At 38.1% G+C, this 22,226-nt stretch overlaps 1 protein-coding gene and 1 long non-coding RNA gene across 2 annotated transcripts in view; one reads left to right on the top strand and one right to left on the bottom strand.

The window, feature by feature from the left end:
- LOC133557340 (uncharacterized) overlaps positions 1–22,226 on the top strand; it is a 252,154-nt gene that overhangs the window by 65,975 nt on the left and 163,953 nt on the right. The window lies entirely within an intron of this gene.
- Positions 1–22,226, bottom strand: part of LOC133557337 (alpha-N-acetylgalactosaminide alpha-2,6-sialyltransferase 1-like) — a 67,459-nt gene that overhangs the window by 24,688 nt on the left and 20,545 nt on the right. Inside the window, exon 4 of the mRNA XM_061907731.1 lies at positions 360–522. Within this exon, the coding sequence (XP_061763715.1) occupies positions 360–522 (163 nt within the window). The remainder of the gene's footprint in view (positions 1–359; positions 523–22,226) is intronic.

The following is a 22,226-nucleotide window of genomic DNA, read 5'->3' as shown; positions in this document are numbered from 1 at the left end:
GGGATGTTCCAAATAAGTGTTTGATGAGCATTCCTCAACTTTATCAGTATTTTTTGCCACCTTTCCCAACTTCTTTGTCACATGTTGCTGGCATCAAATTCTAAAGTAAATGATTATTTGCAACAGCAAAAAAATGTTTATGAGTTTGAACATCAAATATGTTGTCTTTGTAGCATATTCAACTGAATATGGGTTGAAAATTTGCAATTTATTGTATTCCGTTGATATTTACATCAAACACAATTTCCCAACTCATATGGAAACAGGGTCTGTACTTCACTTCTGCCCAGCATCAGTGCTTAGTTTAGAATTGACACACGACTCAAGGCGCACACATGCCCGGAGAAAAGCGTCCTTACCGAAAGACGTAATCGTGTGCGTCGATTTCTTTCCCCATTTTGGAGCCGTTGAGGATTCCAGCTGTTCCCACCACGGCACAACGAATGCAGCCATCGCCGCCCGGCTTTGGAGAGAGGAGAGGCTCCTTCGGCCTTGGGATCATCTTCACCGACGACATGACATCTGAAAAAAATAGTCACCATTATTATGTTTCTCCTAGTGGCAAGTTTATATTTTTGCTACTACATTCACTTGTACTAGCAGGGTTTCCACTAGTGTGGCATGGCACCGTGGCAAAATAAAAGCAGCCACACCTTAAAAATATATTTTTTTTACATGAAAACTAATTAAGGTAATAGAACTTATGAATGGAAATATATATATCCTAATATTTACGCAATATTCCCTCGTGATTCACCGAGCCCTGCCAAAACAAATATAATATTTTTCATATCATAATTGAATTCACATTATTTATGGTTATTATCATAACTTTTTCTTCGGTTTGCTTTTCCACATGTAAAGTGTGGACGTAAACAAACGTTTTTTGTTCTTTTCCCCCAGTGGCAAGTTTATATTTTCGCTACTACATTAACTTGTACTAGCAGGGTTTCCACTAGTGAGGCATGGCACCGTGGCAAAATAAAAGCCGCCACACCTTAAAAAAATATTTTTTTACATGAAAACTAATTAAGGTAATAAAACTTATGAATGGAAATATATATAGCCTAATATTTACGCAATATTCCCTTGTGATCCACTGAACATTTGGCCACTGAAAGAGCCCTGCCAAAACAAAGATAATATTTTCCATATCATAATTAAATTCACACTATTTTTGGTTCTTATAATAACTTTTTCTTTATTTTGCTTTTCCACATGTAAAATGTGGACGTAAACAAACGTTTATTTTTTTTTCCCCGAGTGGCAAGTTTATATTTTTGCTTCTACATTCACTTGTACTAGCAGGGTTTCCACTAGTGTGGGCTGGCACCGTGGCAAAATAAAAGCCGCCACACCTTAAAAATATATATATTTTTTTACATGAAAACTAAGTAAGGTAATAAAACTTATGAATGGAAATATATAAAGATAATATTTACGCAATATTCCCTCGTGATTCACCGAGCCCTGCCAAAACAAATATAATATTTTCCACATCGTAATTAAATTCACATTATTTTTGGTTATTATCATAACTTTTTCTTCTGTTTGCTTTTTCCACATGTAAAGTGTGGACGTAAACAAACGTTTATTTTTTTTTCCCCGAGTGGCAAGTTTATATTTTTGCTACTACATTCACTTGTACTGGCAGGATTTCCACGAGTGTGGCATGGCACCGTGGCAAAATAAAAGCCGCCACACCTTGAATAAATATTTTTTTATTTTCTTTTACGTGAAAACTAATTAAGATAATAAAACCTATGAATGGAAATGTATATAGCCTAATATTTATGCAATATTCCCTTGTGATCCACCGAACATTTGGCCACCGAAAGAGCCCTGCCAAAACAAAGATAATATTTTTCATATCATAAGTAAATTCACATTATTTTTGGTTATTATCATAACTTTTTCTTCTGTTTGCTTTTCCACATGTAAAGTGTGGACGTAAATAAACATTATTTTTTCTCTTCACCCCAGTGGCAAGTTTATATTTTTGCTACTACATTCACTTGTACTAGCAGGGTTTCCACTAGTGTGGCATGGCACCGTGGCAAAATAAAAGCCGCCACAACTTAATTTTTTTTTTTTTAAATTTACGTGAAAACTAATTGAGTAAATAAATTGTATGAATGGAAATACACGTAGCCTAATATTTACGCAATATTTCCTCGGGATTCATTGATCATTTGACCGTAATTGTCTGGAGCCAAGGCCACTTAAATTTTAACTTAACCGAGCAGACCTGATCTTTTGCAACTTGGGTTTGTGTAATTGCAAGTGGTTTTGTTTTCTGTTCTGTGGGTTTGCGTCATTGTAAATGGTGTTATCTTTCGTCATTTTGGTTTGTATAATTGTAAATCGTCCAATCTTTCGTTATTTAGGACTCTGTATTTGTGACTTGTAATGACTTGAAGTTTATCACGAACATGTAAGCGGTTTCAATACGATACATCCCTTTTTTTTTTTACATACAGTATATACATTTCTCTTCACAAAACGTATTTATTCCTACCCTTTTTCCACTTCCTAGCATTTACCAACACACAGGTTCACGTCCTGTTCTCATTTTGTAACACAGTTTGCATCAATTATCTCTAAATACAGCAGTTATCTTAATGAGATAATCATTTAAAAAATGTTTTGGTAAGTTCAACACGTTTATCATCATACTTCCTAGGAATCTTATTTCGGCCGCTTGTACCTGTGATCTTATCCTTTCGGTCATGACCCAAAGCTCATGACCATAGGTGAGAATAAGAACGTAGATCGACCGGTAAATTGAGAGTTTTGCCTTCCGGCTCAGCTCCTTCTTCACCACAACGGATCGGTACAGCCTTAGCATTACTGAAGACGCCGCACCGATCCGCCTGTCGATCTCACGATCCACTCTTCCCTCACTCGTGAACAAGACTCCGAGGTACTTGAACTCCTCCACTTGGGGCAGGGTCTCCTGCTCAACCCGGAGATGGCACGCCACCCTTTTCTGGGAGAGAACCATAGACTCGGATTTGGAGGTGCTGATTCTCATCCCGGTCGCTTCACACTCGGCTGCGAACCGATCCAGTGAGAGCTGAAGATCCTGGCCAGATGAAGCCATCAGGACCACATCGTCTGCAAAAAGCAGAGACCTAATCCTGCAGCCACCAAACTGGATCCTCTCAACGCCTTGACTGTGCCTGTCCATAAAAGTTATGAACAGAATCGGTGACAAAGGGCAGCCTTGGCGGAGTCCAACCCTCACTGGAAACGGGTCCGACTTACTGCCGGCAATGCGGACCAAGCTCTGGCACTGATCATACAGGGAGCGGACCGCCACAATAAGACAGTCCGATACCCCATACTCTCTGAGCACTCCCCACAGGACTTCCCGAGGGACACGGTCGAATGCCTTCTCTAAGTAGACTGGTTGGGCAAACTCCCATGCACCCTCAAGGACCCTGCCGAGAGTATAGAGCTGGTCCACAGTTCCACGACCAGGACAAAAACCACACTGTTCCTTCTGAATCCGAGGTTCGACTATCCGGCGTAGCCTCCTCTCCAGTACACCTGAATAGACCTTACAGGGAAGGCTAAGTAGTGTAATCCCACGATAGTTGGAACACACCCTCTTAAAGAGAGGAACCACCACCCCCGGTCTGCCAATTCAGACGCACCGCCCCCGATGTCCACACGAAACTGCAGAGTCTTGTCAACCAACACAGCCCCACAGCATCCAGAGTCTTAAGGAAATCCGGGCAGATCTCATCCACCCCTGGGGCCTTGCCACCGAGGAGCTTTTTATCTACCTCAGCAACTTCAGCCCCAGAAATAGGAGAGTCCACCACAGATTCCCCAGGAACCGCTTCCTCATAGGGAAGCGGTTGGATGTCGGTGGGATGGAGGAGGTCTTCCAAGTATTCCCCTCCACCGATCCACAACATCCGCAGTCGAAGTCAGCAGAACACCATCCTCACCATATGTGGTGTAGATCACGGGTCATCAACCTTTTTGAAACCAAGAGCTACTTCTTGGGTACTGATTAATGCGAAGGGCTACCAGTTTGATACACACTTAAATAAATTGACAGAAATGTACACAATTTACCTTTCATGAAAAAAAAAATAATAATAATAAAAAAATATATTTATATAAAAATGGGCCTATCTGTCATAAATTCCGTCTTACATTTTTTTTCCTTTTACGGGGAGGTCTTTTGTAGAGACCAAATTATGAAAAAAAACCACTTAATTGAATGGTTTAAAAGAGGAAAAAACACGAAAAAAATGAAAATTTAATTTTGAAACATATTTTATCTTTAAAATTCAAAATTCAACCGAAAAAAATGAAGAAAAAAAACTGGCTAATTCGAATCTTTTTGAAATAATTTAAAAAAGAATTTATGGAACATCATTAGTCATTTTTCCTGATTAAGATTAATTTTAGAATTTTGATGACATGTTTTAAATAGGTTAAAATCCAATCTGCTTTTTGTTAGAATATATAACAAATTGGACCAAGCTATATTTCTAACAAAGACCAATCATTATTTCTTCTAGATTTTCCAGAACAAAAAATTTAAAAGAAATTCAAAAGACTTTGAAATAAGATTTCTAGAAAATTCTAAAGATTTTCTAGATTTGCCAGAATTTAAAATCCAATCTGCACTTTGTTAGAATATATAACAAATTGGACCAAGCTATATTTCTAACAAAGACCAATCATTATTTCTTCTAGATTTTCCAGAACAAAAATTTTAAAAGAAATTCAAAAGACTTTGAAATAAGATTTCTAGAAAATTTTAAAGATTTTCTAGATTTGCCAGAATTTTTTTTTTGAATTTTAAATCATAATAAATTTGAAGAAATATTTCACAAATATTCTTCTTGGAAAAAACAGAAGCTAATGTATTTATTATTCTTTATAATGAAAGAAAAAATACTTAAACATTGATTCAAATTGTCAGGAAAGAAGTGGAAGGAATTTAAAAGATAAAAAGGTATATGTCTTTAAAAATCCTAAAATCATTTTTAAGTTTGTATTTTTTTTCTAAAATTGTCTTTCTGAACATTATAAGAAACAAATTTTAAAAAATAATGAAACAAGTGAAGAGCAAGTCTTTAAAATATTTTCTTGGATTTTCAAATTCTATTTGAGTTTTGTCTCTCTTAGAATTAAAAATGTCGAGCAAAGCGAGACCAGCTTGCTAGTAAATAAATACAATTACAAAAATTGAGGCAGCTCACTGGTAAGTGCTGCTATTTGAGCTATTTTTAGAACAGGCCAGCGGGCGACTCATCCGGTCCTTACGGGCTACCTGGTGCCCGCGGGCACCGTGTTGGTGAACCTTGCTGTAGACAGTGCACTGCTTCCACTTCCTGAGGCGGCGACTTAGATTAACTAATTAAATTGACCATAGTAACTAATTAGATGACCATAGTAACTAGAATATCATGCAAAAGCGCATTCAAATACTTTGCATAGTTGAAGACTTACGGAGATTAGAAAAGGCAGCTACACTTTCCATCTTAAAGATCTAAAAAAAAATATTTGGGAATGTCCGGCGGGCCAGATTGAAAAGCTTAAAGGGCCGCATGTGGCCCCCGGGCCTTGATTTCCCCAGGTCTGCTCTGCTTTGTAAACACTTGTCAGCTAAACAGCCTTTTAACCCGGATTAGTGGATTAGTGCTTTGTTGGACTAATCCATTCCCTAATTACACAAAATGATATGCTTAAGGTTGTTGTCATGATGGTTTGTGCATACAAAAGTTATGTTTTCCTGTTTTTTTTAGAACAATTGTTGTACGTTCTTGGGTAGCAGGATATTGTTTGGAGCAGAGGCAGCAAAATCCTTTTCACTGAGGGCCACAAGGAAGTTATGTTTGGCCCCAGAGGGCCGCTTCTAAAAGTGAATACTATAACTCGATTATTTCATGCGTTTTATAAGTACTTTTTTTTTCCAACTAAAATATAAAAAAAAACATATGGTGAGTCGCAATAATTTCACCTCAAAATTGAGTAGATTTGACTGTAAATGGAAAAAAACAGTACAGCTGTTTTTATGGTTTAATAAAAAGGCAGCTCAGTTGGCAGAATTGTGCTGGAAAAATTTACTTTTTTTTATTGTTTTACTGTAAATTAAAAAAAAATGCAATTTTACAGTAACATTTTGGCACGTGAGTTGCCAGTTTTTTTTCTTGTTTTTTTTCTTACCGCAAAACAAACATTTAATCAACATATTTTAAATTTCCTGAGGGAACTTTCCTGAAGGAATCAATAAAGTACTATCCATCTATCTATTGTACTACTGTAAATGCCAAAACGGCACTACAGTTTATTACAGTAATAAAAAATAAAAAAAAGTAACATTTTTTTTCATTTAGAGAAAAATAAAAACCGTATTAAATTTCACAATTTTTTACAATGAAATATATTGCAACTTTTACATTGCACAATTTGATGGATAACATGCGTGGGAATCATTATTATTGGTATTTATTTCTATTTAAAAAATGGTTTGAACGTTAAATTATATATTTTTCTGTAATTAGATAATATTTCAGTTAATATAATTTGCAATTACATGGAGTGGATGTATTTTTTTTCTCCGGAAATAGAAAAAAAAAATACATTTAGTACGAAAAGTTACAGTACCGTATTTTCCGGACCATAGGACTATAAGGCGCACTGACGATGGTCTATTTTCGATCTTTTTTCATATATAAGGCGCACTCGATTTTGGTGTTGTTTACTTGAGTCATATTCCAGTCTACACGTATCTCTTATGTGTGACTGCCATCATATTGCAGTCTAAACATGTATTTTATGTGTGACTGCCATCATAATGCAGTCCACACTTATCTCTTATGTGTGACTGCGATCATATTGCAGTCTACACATATCGCTTATGTGTCACTGCCATCATATTGCAGTCTACACATATCGCTTATGTGTGACTGCCATCATAATGCAGTCTACACGTATCTCTTATGTGTGACTGCCATCCTATTGCAGTCTACACATATCTCTTATGTGTTACTGCCATCATAATGCAGTCTACATGTATCTGTAATTTTTTGACTGCCATCATAATGCATTCTACACGTATCTCTTATGTGTGACTGCCATCATAATGCAGTCCACACTTATCTCTTATGTGTGACTGCGATCATATTGCAGTCTACACATATCGCTTATGTGTGACTGCCATCATATTGCAGTCTACACATATCGCTTATGTGTGACTGCCATCATAATGCAGTCTACACGTATCTCTTATGTGTGACTGCCATCCTATTGCAGTCTACACATATCTCTTATGTGTTACTGCCATCATAATGCAGTCTACATGTATCTGTAATTTTTTGACTGCCATCATAATGCATTCTACACGTATCTCTTATGTGTAACTGCCATCATAATGCAGTCCACACTTATCTCTTATGTGTGACTGCCATCATTTTGCAGTCCACACGTATATATGTGTGATTGCCATCAAATTGCAGTCTACACATATCTCTTATGTGTAACTGCCATCATAATGCAGTCTACACATATCTCTTATGTGTGACTGCCATTATTTTGCAGTCTACACATATCGCTTATGTGTAACTTTCATCATAATGCAGTCCACACTTATCTCTTATGTGTGACTGCCATCATATGGCAGTCTACACATATCTCTTATGTGTGACTGCCATCATATTGCAGTTTACATGTATCTCTTATGTGTGACTGCTATCATATTGCAGTCCACATGTATCTCTTATGTGTGACTGCCATCATTTTGCAGTCTACACATATATCTTATGTGTAACTGCCATCATAATGCAGTCTACACGTATCTCTTATGTGTAACTGCCATCATATTGCAGTCTACACATATCGCTTATGTGTGACTGCCATCATAATGCAGTCCACACGTATCTCTCATGTGTGATTGCCATCATAATGCAGTCCACACTTATCTCTTGTGTGATTGCCATCAAATTGCAGTCTACACATATCTCTTATGTGTAACTGCCATCATATTGTAGTCTACATGTATCTCTTATGTGTCACTGCCATCATATTGCAGTCCACACGTATATATGTGTGATTGCCATCAAATTGCAGTCTACACATATCTCTTATGTGTAACTGCCATCATAATGCAGTCTACACATATCTCTTATGTGTGACTGCCATTATTTTGCAGTCTACACATATCGCTTATGTGTAACTTTCATCATAATGCAGTCCACACTTATCTCTTATGTGTGACTGCCATCATATTGCAGTCTACACATATCTCTTATGTGTGACTGCCATCATTTTGCAGTCTACACATATATCTTATGTGTAACTGCCATCATAATGCAGTCTACACGTATCTCTTATGTGTAACTGCCATCATATTGCAGTCTACACATATCGCTTATGTGTGACTGCCATCATAATGCAGTCCACACGTATCTCTCATGTGTGACTGCCATCATAATGCAGTCCACACTTATCTCTTATGTGTGATTGCCATCATATTGCAGTCTACACATATCTCTTATGTGTAACTGCCATCATAATGTAGTCTACATGTATCTCTTATGTGTGACTGCCATCATATTGCAGTCTACACGTGTCTCTTATGTGTGACTGCCATCATATTGCAGTCTACACATATCGCTTATGTGTGACTGCCATCATATTGCAGTCTACACCTATCGCTTATGTGTGACTGCCATCATAATGCAGTCTACACATATCTCTTATGTGTTACTGCCATCATAATGCAGTCTACATGTATCTGTAATTTTTTGACTGCCATCATAATGCATTCTACACGTATCTCTTATGTGTAACTGCCATCATAATGCAGTCCACACTTATCTCTTATGTGTGACTGCCATCATTTTGCAGTCCACACGTATATATGTGTGATTGCCATTAAATTGCAGTCTACACATATCTCTTATGTGTGACTGCCATTATTTTGCAGTCTACACATATCGCTTATGTGTAACTTTCATCATAATGCAGTCCACACTTATCTCTTATGTGTGACTGCCATCATATTGCAGTCTACACATATCTCTTATGTGTTACTGCCATCATAATGCAGTCTACATGTATCTGTAATTTTTTGACTGCCATCATAATGCATTCTACACGTATCTCTTATGTGTGACTGCCATCATAATGCAGTCCACACTTATCTCTTATGTGTGACTGCGATCATATTGCAGTCTACACATATCGCTTATGTGTGACTGCCATCATATTGCAGTCTACACATATCGCTTATGTGTGACTGCCATCATAATGCAGTCTACACGTATCTCTTATGTGTGACTGCCATCCTATTGCAGTCTACACATATCGCTTATGTGTGACTGCCATCATAATGCAGTCTACACGTATCTCTTATGTGTGACTGCCATCCTATTGCAGTCTACACATATCTCTTATGTGTTACTGCCATCATAATGCAGTCTACATGTATCTGTAATTTTTTGACTGCCATCATAATGCATTCTACACGTATCTCTTATGTGTAACTGCCATCATAATGCAGTCCACACATATCTCTTATGTGTGACTGCCATTATTTTGCAGTCTACACATATCGCTTATGTGTAACTTTCATCATAATGCAGTCCACACTTATCTCTTATGTGTGACTGCCATCATATTGCAGTCTACACATATCTCTTATGTGTGACTGCCATCATATTGCAGTTTACACGTATCTCTTATGTGTGACTGCTATCATATTGCAGTCCACATGTAACTCTTATGTGTGACTGCCATCATATTGCAGTCTAGACCTATTTCTTATGTGTGACTGCCATCATTTTGCAGTCTACACATATATGTTATGTGTAACTGCCATCATAATGCAGTCTACACATATCGCTTATGTGTGACTGCCATCATAATGCAGTCCACACGTATCTCTCATGTGTGACTGCCATCATAATGCAGTCCACACTTATCTCTTATGTGTGATTGCCATCATATTGCAGTCTACACATATCGCTTATGTGTAACTGCCATCATATTCTAGTCTACATGTATCTCTTATGTGTGACTGCCATCATATTGCAGTCCACACGTATATATGTGTGATTGCCATCAAATTGCAGTCTACACATATCTCTTATGTGTAACTGCAATCATAATGCAGTCTACACATATCTCTTATGTGTGACTGCCATTATTTTGCAGTCTACACATATCGCTTATGTGTAACTTTCATCATAATGCAGTCCACACTTATCTCTTATGTGTGACTGCCATCATATTGCAGTCTACACATATCTCTTATGTGTGACTGCCATCATTTTGCAGTCTACACATATATCTTATGTGTAACTGCCATCATAATAAAGTCTACACGTATCTCTTATGTGTAACTGCCATCATATTGCAGTCTACACATATCGCTTATGTGTGACTGCCATCATAATGCAGTCCACACGTATCTCTCATGTGTGACTGCCGTCATAATGCAGTCCACACTTATCTCTTATGTGTGATTGCCATCATATTGCAGTCTACACATATCTCTTATGTGTAACTGCCATCATAATGTAGTCTACATGTATCTCTTATGTGTGACTGCCATCATATTGCAGTCTACACGTATCTCTTATGTGTGACTGCCATCATATTATAGTCAACACGTATCTCTTATGTGTGACTGCTATCATATTGCAGTCTACACATATCTCTTATGTGTGACTGCCATCATAATGCAGTCCACACTTATCTCTTATGTGTGATTGCCATCATATTGCAGTCTACACATATCTCTTATGTGTAACTGCCATCATAATGTAGTCTACATGTATCTCTTATGTGTGACTACCATCATTTTAAAGTCTACACATATCCCTTATGTGTAACTGTCATTATAATGCAGTCTACACATATCTCTTATGTGTGACTGCCATCATGTTGCAGTCTAAACATATCTCTTATGTGTGACTGCCATCATATTGCAGTTTACACATATTGCTAATGTGTAACTGCCATCATATTGCAGTCTACACGTATCTCTTATGTGTAACTGCCATTATATTGCAGTCTACACGTATCTCTTATGTGTGACTGCTATCATATTGCAGTCCACATGTATCTCTTATGTGTGACTGCCATCATATTGCAGTCTACACGTATCTCTTATGTGTGACTGCTATCATATTGCAGTCTACACATATCTCTTATGTGTGACTGCCATCATATTGCAGTTTACACATATCGCTAATGTGTAACTGCCATCATATTGCAGTCTACACATATCGCTTATGTGTAACTTTCATTATATTGCAGTCTACACGTATCTCTTATGTGTGACTGCTATCATATTGCAGTCCACATGTATCTCTTATGTGTGACTGCCATCATATTGCAGTCTACACGTATCTCTTATGTGTGACTGCTATCATATTGCAGTCTACACATATCTCTTATGTGTGACTGCCATCATAATGCAGTCCACACTTATCTCTTATGTGTGACTGCCATCAAATTGCAGTCCACACATATTTCTTATGTGTTACTGCCATCATAATGCTGTGTACATGTATCTCTAATGTGTGACTGCCATCATAATGCAGTCTACATATATCTCTAATGTGTGACTGCAATCATAATGCAGTCCACACATATTTCTTATGTGTGACTGCCATCATATTGCAGTCTACACATATCTGTTATGTGTGACTGCCATCATAATGCAGTCTACACATACCTCTTATGTGTAACTGCCATCATAATGCAGTCTACGCGTATCTCTTATGTGTGACTGCCATCATATTGCAGTGTACACCTATCTGTTACGTGTGACTGCCATCATATTGCAGTCTACATGCATCTCTTTTGTGTGACTGACATCATATTGCTGTCTACACATCTCTCTTATGTGTGACTGCCATCATTTTGCAGTCTACACATACCTCTTATGTGTAACTGCCATCATAATGCAGTCCACACGTATCTCTTATGTGTGACTGCCATCATAATGCAGTCCACACGTATCTCTTATGTGTGACTGCCATCAAATTGCAGTCCACACGTATTTCTTATGTGTGACTGCCATCATAATGCAGTCTACACGTACCTCTTATGTGTAACTGCCATCATAATGCAGTCTACACGTATCTCTCATGTGTGACTGCCATCATAATGCAGTCCACACTTATCTCTCATGTGTGGCTGCCATCATTTTGCAATCCACACGTATATATGTGTGATTGCCATCATATTGCAGTCTACACATATCTCTTATGTGTTACTGCCATCATAATGCAGTCTACACCTACGCGTATGTGTGAATGCCATCATATTGCAGTCCATACGTATCTCTTATGTGTGACTGCCATCATATTGCAGTCCACACGTATCTCTTATGTGTGACTGCCATCATATTGCAGTCTACACGTATCTCTTATGTGTGACTGCCATCATATTGCAGTCTACACATATCTTTTATGTGTAACTGCCATCATAATGCAGTCCACACGTATCTCTTATGTGTGACTGCCATCATATTGCAGTCTACACATATCTCTTATGTGTGACTGCCATCATATTGCAGTCCACACTTATCTCTTATGTGTCACTGCCATCATTTTGCAGTCTACACATATATCTTATGTGTGACTGCCATCATAATGCAGTCTACATGTATCTGTAATTTTTTGACTGCCATCATAATGCATTCTACACGTATCTCTTATGTGTAACTGCCATCATATTGCAGTTGACACATATCTCTTATGTGTGACTGCCATCATATTGCAGTCGACACGTACCTCTTATGTGGGACTGCCATCATAATGCAGTCTACACATATCTCTTATGTGTGACTGCCATCATAATGCAGTCTACACATATCTCTTATGTGTGACTGCCATCATTTTGCAGTCTACACATATCTCTTATGTGTGACTGCCATCATTTTGCAGTCCACACGTATATATGTGTGATTGCCATTAAATTGCAGTCTACACATATCTCTTATGTGTGACTGCCATTATTTTGCAGTCTACACATATCGCTTATGTGTAACTTTCATCATAATGCAGTCCACACTTATCTCTTATGTGTGACTGCCATCATATTGCAGTCTACACATATCTCTTATGTGTTACTGCCATCATAATGCAGTCTACATGTATCTGTAATTTTTTGACTGCCATCATAATGCATTCTACACGTATCTCTTATGTGTGACTGCCATCATAATGCAGTCCACACTTATCTCTTATGTGTGACTGCGATCATATTGCAGTCTACACATATCGCTTATGTGTGACTGCCATCATATTGCAGTCTACACATATCGCTTATGTGTGACTGCCATCATAATGCAGTCTACACGTATCTCTTATGTGTGACTGCTATCCTATTGCAGTCTACACATATCTCTTATGTGTTACTGCCATCATAATGCAGTCTACATGTATCTGTAATTTTTTGACTGCCATCATAATGCATTCTACACGTATCTCTTATGTGTAACTGCCATCATAATGCAGTCCACACTTATCTCTTATGTGTGACTGCCATCATTTGGCAGTCCACACGTATATATGTGTGATTGCCATTAAATTGCAGTCTACACATATCTCTTATGTGTGACTGCCATTATTTTGCAGTCTACACATATCGCTTATGTGTAACTTTCATCATAATGCAGTCCACACTTATCTCTTATGTGTGACTGCCATCATATTGCAGTCTACACATATCTCTTATGTGTGACTGCCATCATATTGCAGTTTACACGTATCTCTTATGTGTGACTGCTATCATATTGCAGTCCACATGTATCTCTTATGTGTGACTGCCATCATATTGCAGTCTACACCTATCTCTTATGTGTGACTGCCATCATTTTGCAGTCTACACATATATCTTATGTGTAACTGCCATCATAATGCAGTCTACACGTATCTCTTATGTGTAACTGCCATCATATTGCAGTCTACACATATCGCTTATGTGTGACTGCCATCATAATGCAGTCCACACGTATCTCTCATGTGTGACTGCCATCATAATGCAGTCCACACTTATCTCTTATGTGTGATTGCCATCATATTGCAGTCTACACATATCTCTTATGTGTAACTGCCATCATATTCTAGTCTACATGTATCTCTTATGTGTGACTGCCATCATATTGCAGTCCACACGTATATATGTGTGATTGCCATCAAATTGCAGTCTACACATATCTCTTATGTGTAACTGCAATCATAATGCAGTCTACACATATATCTTATGTGTGACTGCAATTATTTTGCAGTCTACACATATCTCTTATGTGTGACTGCCATCATTTTGCAGTCTACACATATCGCTTATGTGTAACTTTCATCATAATGCAGTCCACACTTATCTCTTATGTGTGACTGCCATCATATTGCAGTCTACACATATCTCTTATGTGTGACTGCCATCATTTTGCAGTCTACACATATATCTTATGTGTAACTGCCATCATAATGCAGTCTACACGTATCTCTTATGTGTAACTGCCATCATATTGCAGTCTACACATATCGCTTATGTGTGACTGCCATCATAATGCAGTCCACACGTATCTCTCATGTGTGACTGCCATCATAATGCAGTCCACACTTATCTCTTATGTGTGATTGCCATCATATTGCAGTCTACACATATCTCTTATGTGTAACTGCCATCATAATGTAGTCTACATGTATCTCTTATGTGTGACTGCCATCATATTGCAGTCTACACGTATCTCTTATGTGTGACTGCCATCATATTACAGTCACCACGTATCTCTTATGTGTGACCGCTATCATATTGCAGTCTACACATATCTCTTATGTGTGACTGCCATCATAACGCAGTCCACACTTATCTCTTATGTGTGATTGCCATCATAATGTAGTCTACATGTATCTCTTATGTGTGACTACCATCATTTTAAAGTCTACACATATCCCTTATGTGTAACTGCCATCATGTTGCAGTCTACACATATCTCTTATGTGTAACTGCCATCATAATGTAGTCTACATGTATCTCTTATGTGTGACTACCATCATTTTAAAGTCTACACATATCCCTTATGTGTAACTGCCATCATGTTGCAGTCTACACATATCTCTTATGTGTGACTGCCATCATAATGTAGTCTACATGTATCTCTTATGTGTGACTACCATCATTTTAAAGTCTACACATATCCCTTATGTGTAACTGCCATCATGTTGCAGTCTACACATATCTCTTATGTGTAACTGCCATCATAATGTAGTCTACATGTATCTCTTATGTGTGACTACCATCATTTTAAAGTCTACACATATCCCTTATGTGTAACTGCCATCATGTTGCAGTCTACACATATCTCTTATGTGTGACTGCCATCATGTTGCAGTCTAAACATATCTCTTATGTGTGACTGCCATCATATTGCAGTTTACACATATCGCTAATGTGTAACTGCCATCATATTGCAGTCTACACGTATCTCTTATGTGTAACTGCCATTATATTGCAGTCTACACGTATCTCTTATGTGTGACTGCTATCATATTGCAGTCCACGTGTATCTCTTATGTGTGACTGCCATCATATTGCAGTCTACACGTATCTCTTATGTGTGACTGCTATCATATTGCAGTCTACACATATCTCTTATGTGTGACTGCCATCATATTGCAGTTTACACATATCGCTAATGTGTAACTGCCATCATATTGCAGGCTACACATATCTCTTATGTGTAACTTTCATTATATTGCAGTCTACACGTATCTCTTATGTGTGACTGCTATCATATTGCAGTCCACATGTATCTCTTATGTGTGACTGCCATCATATTGCAGTCTACACGTATCTCTTATGTGTGACTGCTATCATATTGCAGTCTACACATATCTCTTATGTGTGACTGCCATCATAATGCAGTCCACACTTATCTCTTATGTGTGACTGCCATCAAATTGCAGTCCACACATATTTCTTATGTGTTACTGCCATCATAATGCTGTGTACATGTATCTTTAATGTGTGACTGCCATCATAATGCAGTCTACATATATCTCTAATGTGTGACTGCAATCATAATGCAGTCTACACATATTTCTTATGTGTGACTGCCATCATATTGCAGTCTACACATATCTGTTATGTGTGACTGCCATCATAATGCAGTCTACACATACCTCTTATGTGTAACTGCCATCATAATGCAGTCCACGCGTATCTCTTATGAGTGACTGCCATCATATTGCAGTCTACACCTATCTGTTATGTGTGACTGCCATCATATTGCAGTCCACACGTATCTCTTATGTGTGACTGCTATCATATTGCAGTCTACACATATCTCTTATGTGTGACTGCCATCATATTGCAGTTTACACATATCGCTAATGTGTAACTGCCATCATAATGCAGTCTACACATATCTCTTATGTGTAACTTTCATTATATTGCAGTCTACACGTATCTCTTATGTGTGACTGCTATCATATTGCAGTCCACATGTATCTCTTATGTGTGACTGCCATCATATTGCAGTCTAAACGTATCTCTTATGTGTGACTGCTATCATATTGCAGTCTACACATATCTCTTATGTGTGACTGCCATCATAATGCAGTCCACACTTATCTCTTATGTGTGACTGCCATCAAATTGCAGTCCACACATATTTCTTATGTGTTACTGCCATCATAATGCTGTGTACATGTATCTCTAATGTGTGACTGCCATCATAATGCAGTCTACATATATCTCTAATGTGTGACTGCCATCATAATGCAGTCTACACATATTTCTTATGTGTGACTGCCATCATATTGCAGTCTGCATTATGATGGCAGTCACACATAACAGATATGTGTAGACTGCATTATGATGGCAGTCACACATAACAGATATGTGTAGTCTACACATACCTCTTATGTGTAACTGCCATCATAATGCAGTCTACGCGTATCTGTAATTTTTTGACTGCCATCATAATGCATTCTACACGTATCTCTTATGTGTAACTGCCATCATAATGCAGTCCACACTTATCTCTTATGTGTGACTGCCATCATTTGGCAGTCCACACGTATATATGTGTGATTGCCATTAAATTGCAGTCTACACATATCTCTTATGTGTGACTGCCATTATTTTGCAGTCTACACATATCGCTTATGTGTAACTTTCATCATAATGCAGTCCACACTTATCTCTTATGTGTGACTGCCATCATATTGCAGTCTACACATATCTCTTATGTGTGACTGCCATCATATTGCAGTTTACACGTATCTCTTATGTGTGACTGCTATCATATTGCAGTCCACATGTATCTCTTATGTGTGACTGCCATCATATTGCAGTCTACACATATCTCTTATGTGTAACTTTCATCATAATGCAGTCCACACTTATCTCTTATGTGTAACTGCCATCATATTGCAGTCTACACATATCGCTTATGTGTGACTGCCATCATAATGCAGTCCACACGTATCTCTCATGTGTGACTGCCATCATAATGCAGTCCACACTTATCTCTTATGTGTGATTGCCATCATATTGCAGTCTACACATATCTCTTATGTGTAACTGCCATCATATTCTAGTCTACATGTATCTCTTATGTGTGACTGCCATCATATTGCAGTCCACACGTATATATGTGTGATTGCCATCAAATTGCAGTCTACACATATCTCTTATGTGTAACTGCAATCATAATGCAGTCTTTACATATATCTTATGTGTGACTGCAATTATTTTGCAGTCTACACATATCTCTTATGTGTGACTGCCATCATTTTGCAGTCTACACATATCGCTTATGTGTAACTTTCATCATAATGCAGTCCACACTTATCTCTTATGTGTGACTGCCATCATATTGCAGTCTACACATATCTCTTATGTGTGACTGCCATCATTTTGCAGTCTACACATATATCTTATGTGTAACTGCCATCATAATAAAGTCTACACGTATCTCTTATGTGTAACTGCCATCATATTGCAGTCTACACATATCGCTTATGTGTGACTGCCATCATAATGCAGTCCACACGTATCTCTCATGTGTGACTGCCATCATAATGCAGTCCACACTTATCTCTTATGTGTGATTGCCATCATATTGCAGTCTACACATATCTCTTATGTGTAACTGCCATTATAATGTAGTCTACATGTATCTCTTATGTGTGACTGCCATCATATTGCAGTCTACACGTATCTCTTATGTGTGACTGCCATCATATTACAGTCACCACGTATCTCTTATGTGTGACCGCTATCATATTGCAGTCTACACATATCTCTTATGTGTGACTGCCATCATAATGCAGTCCACACTTATCTCTTATGTGTGATTGCCATCATATTGCAGTCTACACATATCTCTTATGTGTAACTGCCATCATAATGTAGTCTACATGTATCTCTTATGTGTGACTACCATCATTTTAAAGTCTACACATATCCCTTATGTGTAACTGCCATCATGTTGCAGTCTACACATATCTCTTATGTGTGACTGCCATCATGTTGCAGTCTAAACATATCTCTTATGTGTGACTGCCATCATATTGCAGTTTACACATATCGCTAATGTGTAACTGCCATCATATTGCAGTCTACACGTATCTCTTATGTGTAACTGCCATCATATTGCAGTCTACACGTATCTCTTATGTGTATATGCTATCATATTGCAGTCCACGTGTATCTCTTATGTGTGACTGCCATCATATTGCAGTCTACACGTATCTCTTATGTGTGACTGCTATCATATTGCAGTCTACACATATCTCTTATGTGTGACTGCCTTCATATTGCAGTTTACACATATCGCTAATGTGTAACTGCCATCATATTGCAGGCTACACATATCTCTTATGTGTAACTTTCATTATATTGCAGTCTACACGTATCTCTTATGTGTGACTGCTATCATATTGCAGTCCACATGTATCTCTTATGTGTGACTGCAATCATATTGCAGTCTACACGTAACTCTTATGTGTGACTGCTATCATATTGCAGTCTACACATATCTCTTATGTGTGACTGCCATCATATTGCAGTTTACACATATCTCTTATGTGTAACTTTCATTATATTGCAGTCTACACGTATCTCTTATGTGTGACTGCTATCATATTGCAGTCCACATGTATCTCTTATGTGTGACTGCCATCATATTGCAGTCTACACGTATCTCTTATGTGTGACTGCTATCATATTGCAGTCTACACATATCTCTTATGTGTGACTGCCATCATAATGCAGTCCACACTTATCTCTTATGTGTGACTGCCATCAAATTGCAGTCCACACATATTTCTTATGTGTTACTGCCATCATAATGCTGTGTACATGTATCTCTAATGTGTGACTGCCATCATAATGCAGTCTACATATATCTCTAATGTGTGACTGCAATCATAATGCAGTCTACACATATTTCTTATGTGTGACTGCCATCATATTGCAGTCTACACATATCTGTTATGTGTGACTGCCATCATAATGCAGTCTACACATACCTCTTATGTGTAACTGCCATCATAATGCAGTCTACGCGTATCTCTTATGTGTGACTGCCATCATATTGCAGTCTACACCTATCTGTTATGTGTGACTGCCATCATATTGCAGTCCACACGTATCTCTTATGTGTGACTGCTATCATATTGCAGTCTACACATATCTCTTATGTGTGACCGCCATCATATTGCAGTTTACACATATCGCTAATGTGTAACTGCCATCATAATGCAGTCTACACATATCTCTTATGTGTAACTTTCATTATATTGCAGTCTACACGTATCTCTTATGTGTGACTGCTATCATATTGCAGTCCACATGTATCTCTTATGTGTGACTGCCATCATATTGCAGTCTACACGTATCTCTTATGTGTGACTGCTATCATATTGCAGTCTACACATATCTCTTATGTGTGACTGCCATCATAATGCAGTCCACACTTATCTCTTATGTGTGACTGCCATCAAATTGCAGTCCACACATATTTCTTATGTGTTACTGCCATCATAATGCTGTGTACATGTATCTCTAATGTGTGACTGCCATCATAATGCAGTCTACATATATCTCTAATGTGTGACTGCAATCATAATGCAGTCTACACATATTTCTTATGTGTGACTGCCATCATATTGCAGTCCGCATTATGATGGCAGTCACACATAACAGATATGTGTAGACTGCATTATGATGGCAGTCACACATAACAGATATGTGTAGTCTACACATACCTCTTATGTGTAACTGCCATCATAATGCAGTCTACGCGTATCTCTTATGTGTGACTGCCATCATATTGCAGTCTACACCTATCTGTTATGTGTGACTGCCATCATATTGCAGTCTACATGCATCTCTTTTGTGTGACTGACATCATATTGCTGTCTACACATCTCTCTTATGTGTGACTGCCATCATTTTGCAGTCTACACATACCTCTTATGTGTAACTGCCATCATAATGCAGTCCACACGTATCTCTTATGTGTGACTGCCATCATAATGCAGTCTACACGTACCTCTTATGTGTAACTGCCATCATAATGCAGTCTACACGTATCTCTCATGTGTGACTGCCATCATAATGCAGTCCACACTTATCTCTCATGTGTGACTGCCATCATTTTGCAATCCACACGTATATATGTGTGATTGCCATCATATTGCAGTCTACACATATCTCTTATGTGTAACTGCCATCATATTCTAGTCTACATGTACCTCTTATGTGTAACTGCCATCATAATGCAGTCTACACGTATCTCTCATGTGTGACTGCCATCATAATGCAGTCCACACTTATCTCTCATGTGTGACTGCCATCATTTTGCAATCCACACGTATATATGTGTGATTGCCATCATATTGCAGTCTACACATATCTCTTATGTGTTACTGCCATCATAATGCAGTCTACACCTACGCGTATGTGTGAATGCCATCATATTGCAGTCCACACGTATCTCTTATGTGTGACTGCCATCATATTGCAGTCCACACGTATCTCTTATGTGTGACTGCCATCATATTGCAGTCTACACGTATCTCTTATGTGTGACTGCCATCATATTGCAGTCTACACATATCTTTTATGTGCAACTGCCATCATAATGCAGTCCACACGTATCTCTTATGTGTGACTGCCATCATATTGCAGTCTACACATATCTCTTATGTGTGACTGCCATCATATTGCAGTCCACACTTATCTCTTATGTGTCACTGCCATCATTTTGCAGTCTACACATATATCTTATGTGTGACTGCCATCATAATGCAGTCTACATGTATCTGTAATTTTTTGACTGCCATCATAATGCATTCTACACGTATCTCTTATGTGTAACTGCCATCATATTGCAGTTGACACATATCTCTTATGTGTGACTGCCATCATATTGCAGTCGACACGTACCTCTTATGTGGGACTGCCATCATAATGCAGTCTACACATATCTCTTATGTGTGACTGCCATCATAATGCAGTCTACACATATCTCTTATGTGTGACTGCCATCATTTTGCAGTCTACAAATATCTCTTATGTGTGACTGCCATCATATTGCAGTCTACACGTATCTCTTATGTGTTACTGCCATCATAATGCAGTCTACACGTATCTCTTCTGTGTGACTTCGATCATAATGCAGTCCACACATACCTCTTATGTGTGACTGCCATCATAATGCAGTCTACACATATCTCTAATGTGTGACTGCCATCTTAATGCAGTCTAGACATATTTCTTATGTGTGACTGCCATCATAATGCAGTCTACACATACCTCTTATGTGTGACTGTCATCATATTGCAGCCTACATGTATCTCTTATGTGTGACTGCCATCCTTTTGCAGTCTACACGTATCTCTTATGTGTGACTGCCATCATAATGCAGTCCACACATACCTCTTATGTGTGACTGCCATCATAATGCAGTCTACACATATCTCTGTGTGACTGCCATCATAATGCAGTCTACACATATTTCTTATGTGTGACTGCCATCATAATGCAGTCTACACAGACCTCTTATGTGTGACTGCCATCATATTGCAGCCTACATGTATCTCTTATGTGTGACTGCCATCCTATTGCAGTCTACACATATCTCTTATGTGTGACTGCCATCATAATGCAGTCCACACATACCTCTTATGTGTAACTGCCATCATAATGCAGTCTACACATAT

This window comes from Nerophis ophidion, linkage group LG08, assembly GCF_033978795.1.
Source record: "Nerophis ophidion isolate RoL-2023_Sa linkage group LG08, RoL_Noph_v1.0, whole genome shotgun sequence".
NCBI lineage: Eukaryota > Metazoa > Chordata > Actinopteri > Syngnathiformes > Syngnathidae > Nerophis > Nerophis ophidion.
The sequence above is the reverse complement of the archived record's forward strand: the minus strand, read 5'-3'. Positions and strand labels throughout refer to the sequence as shown.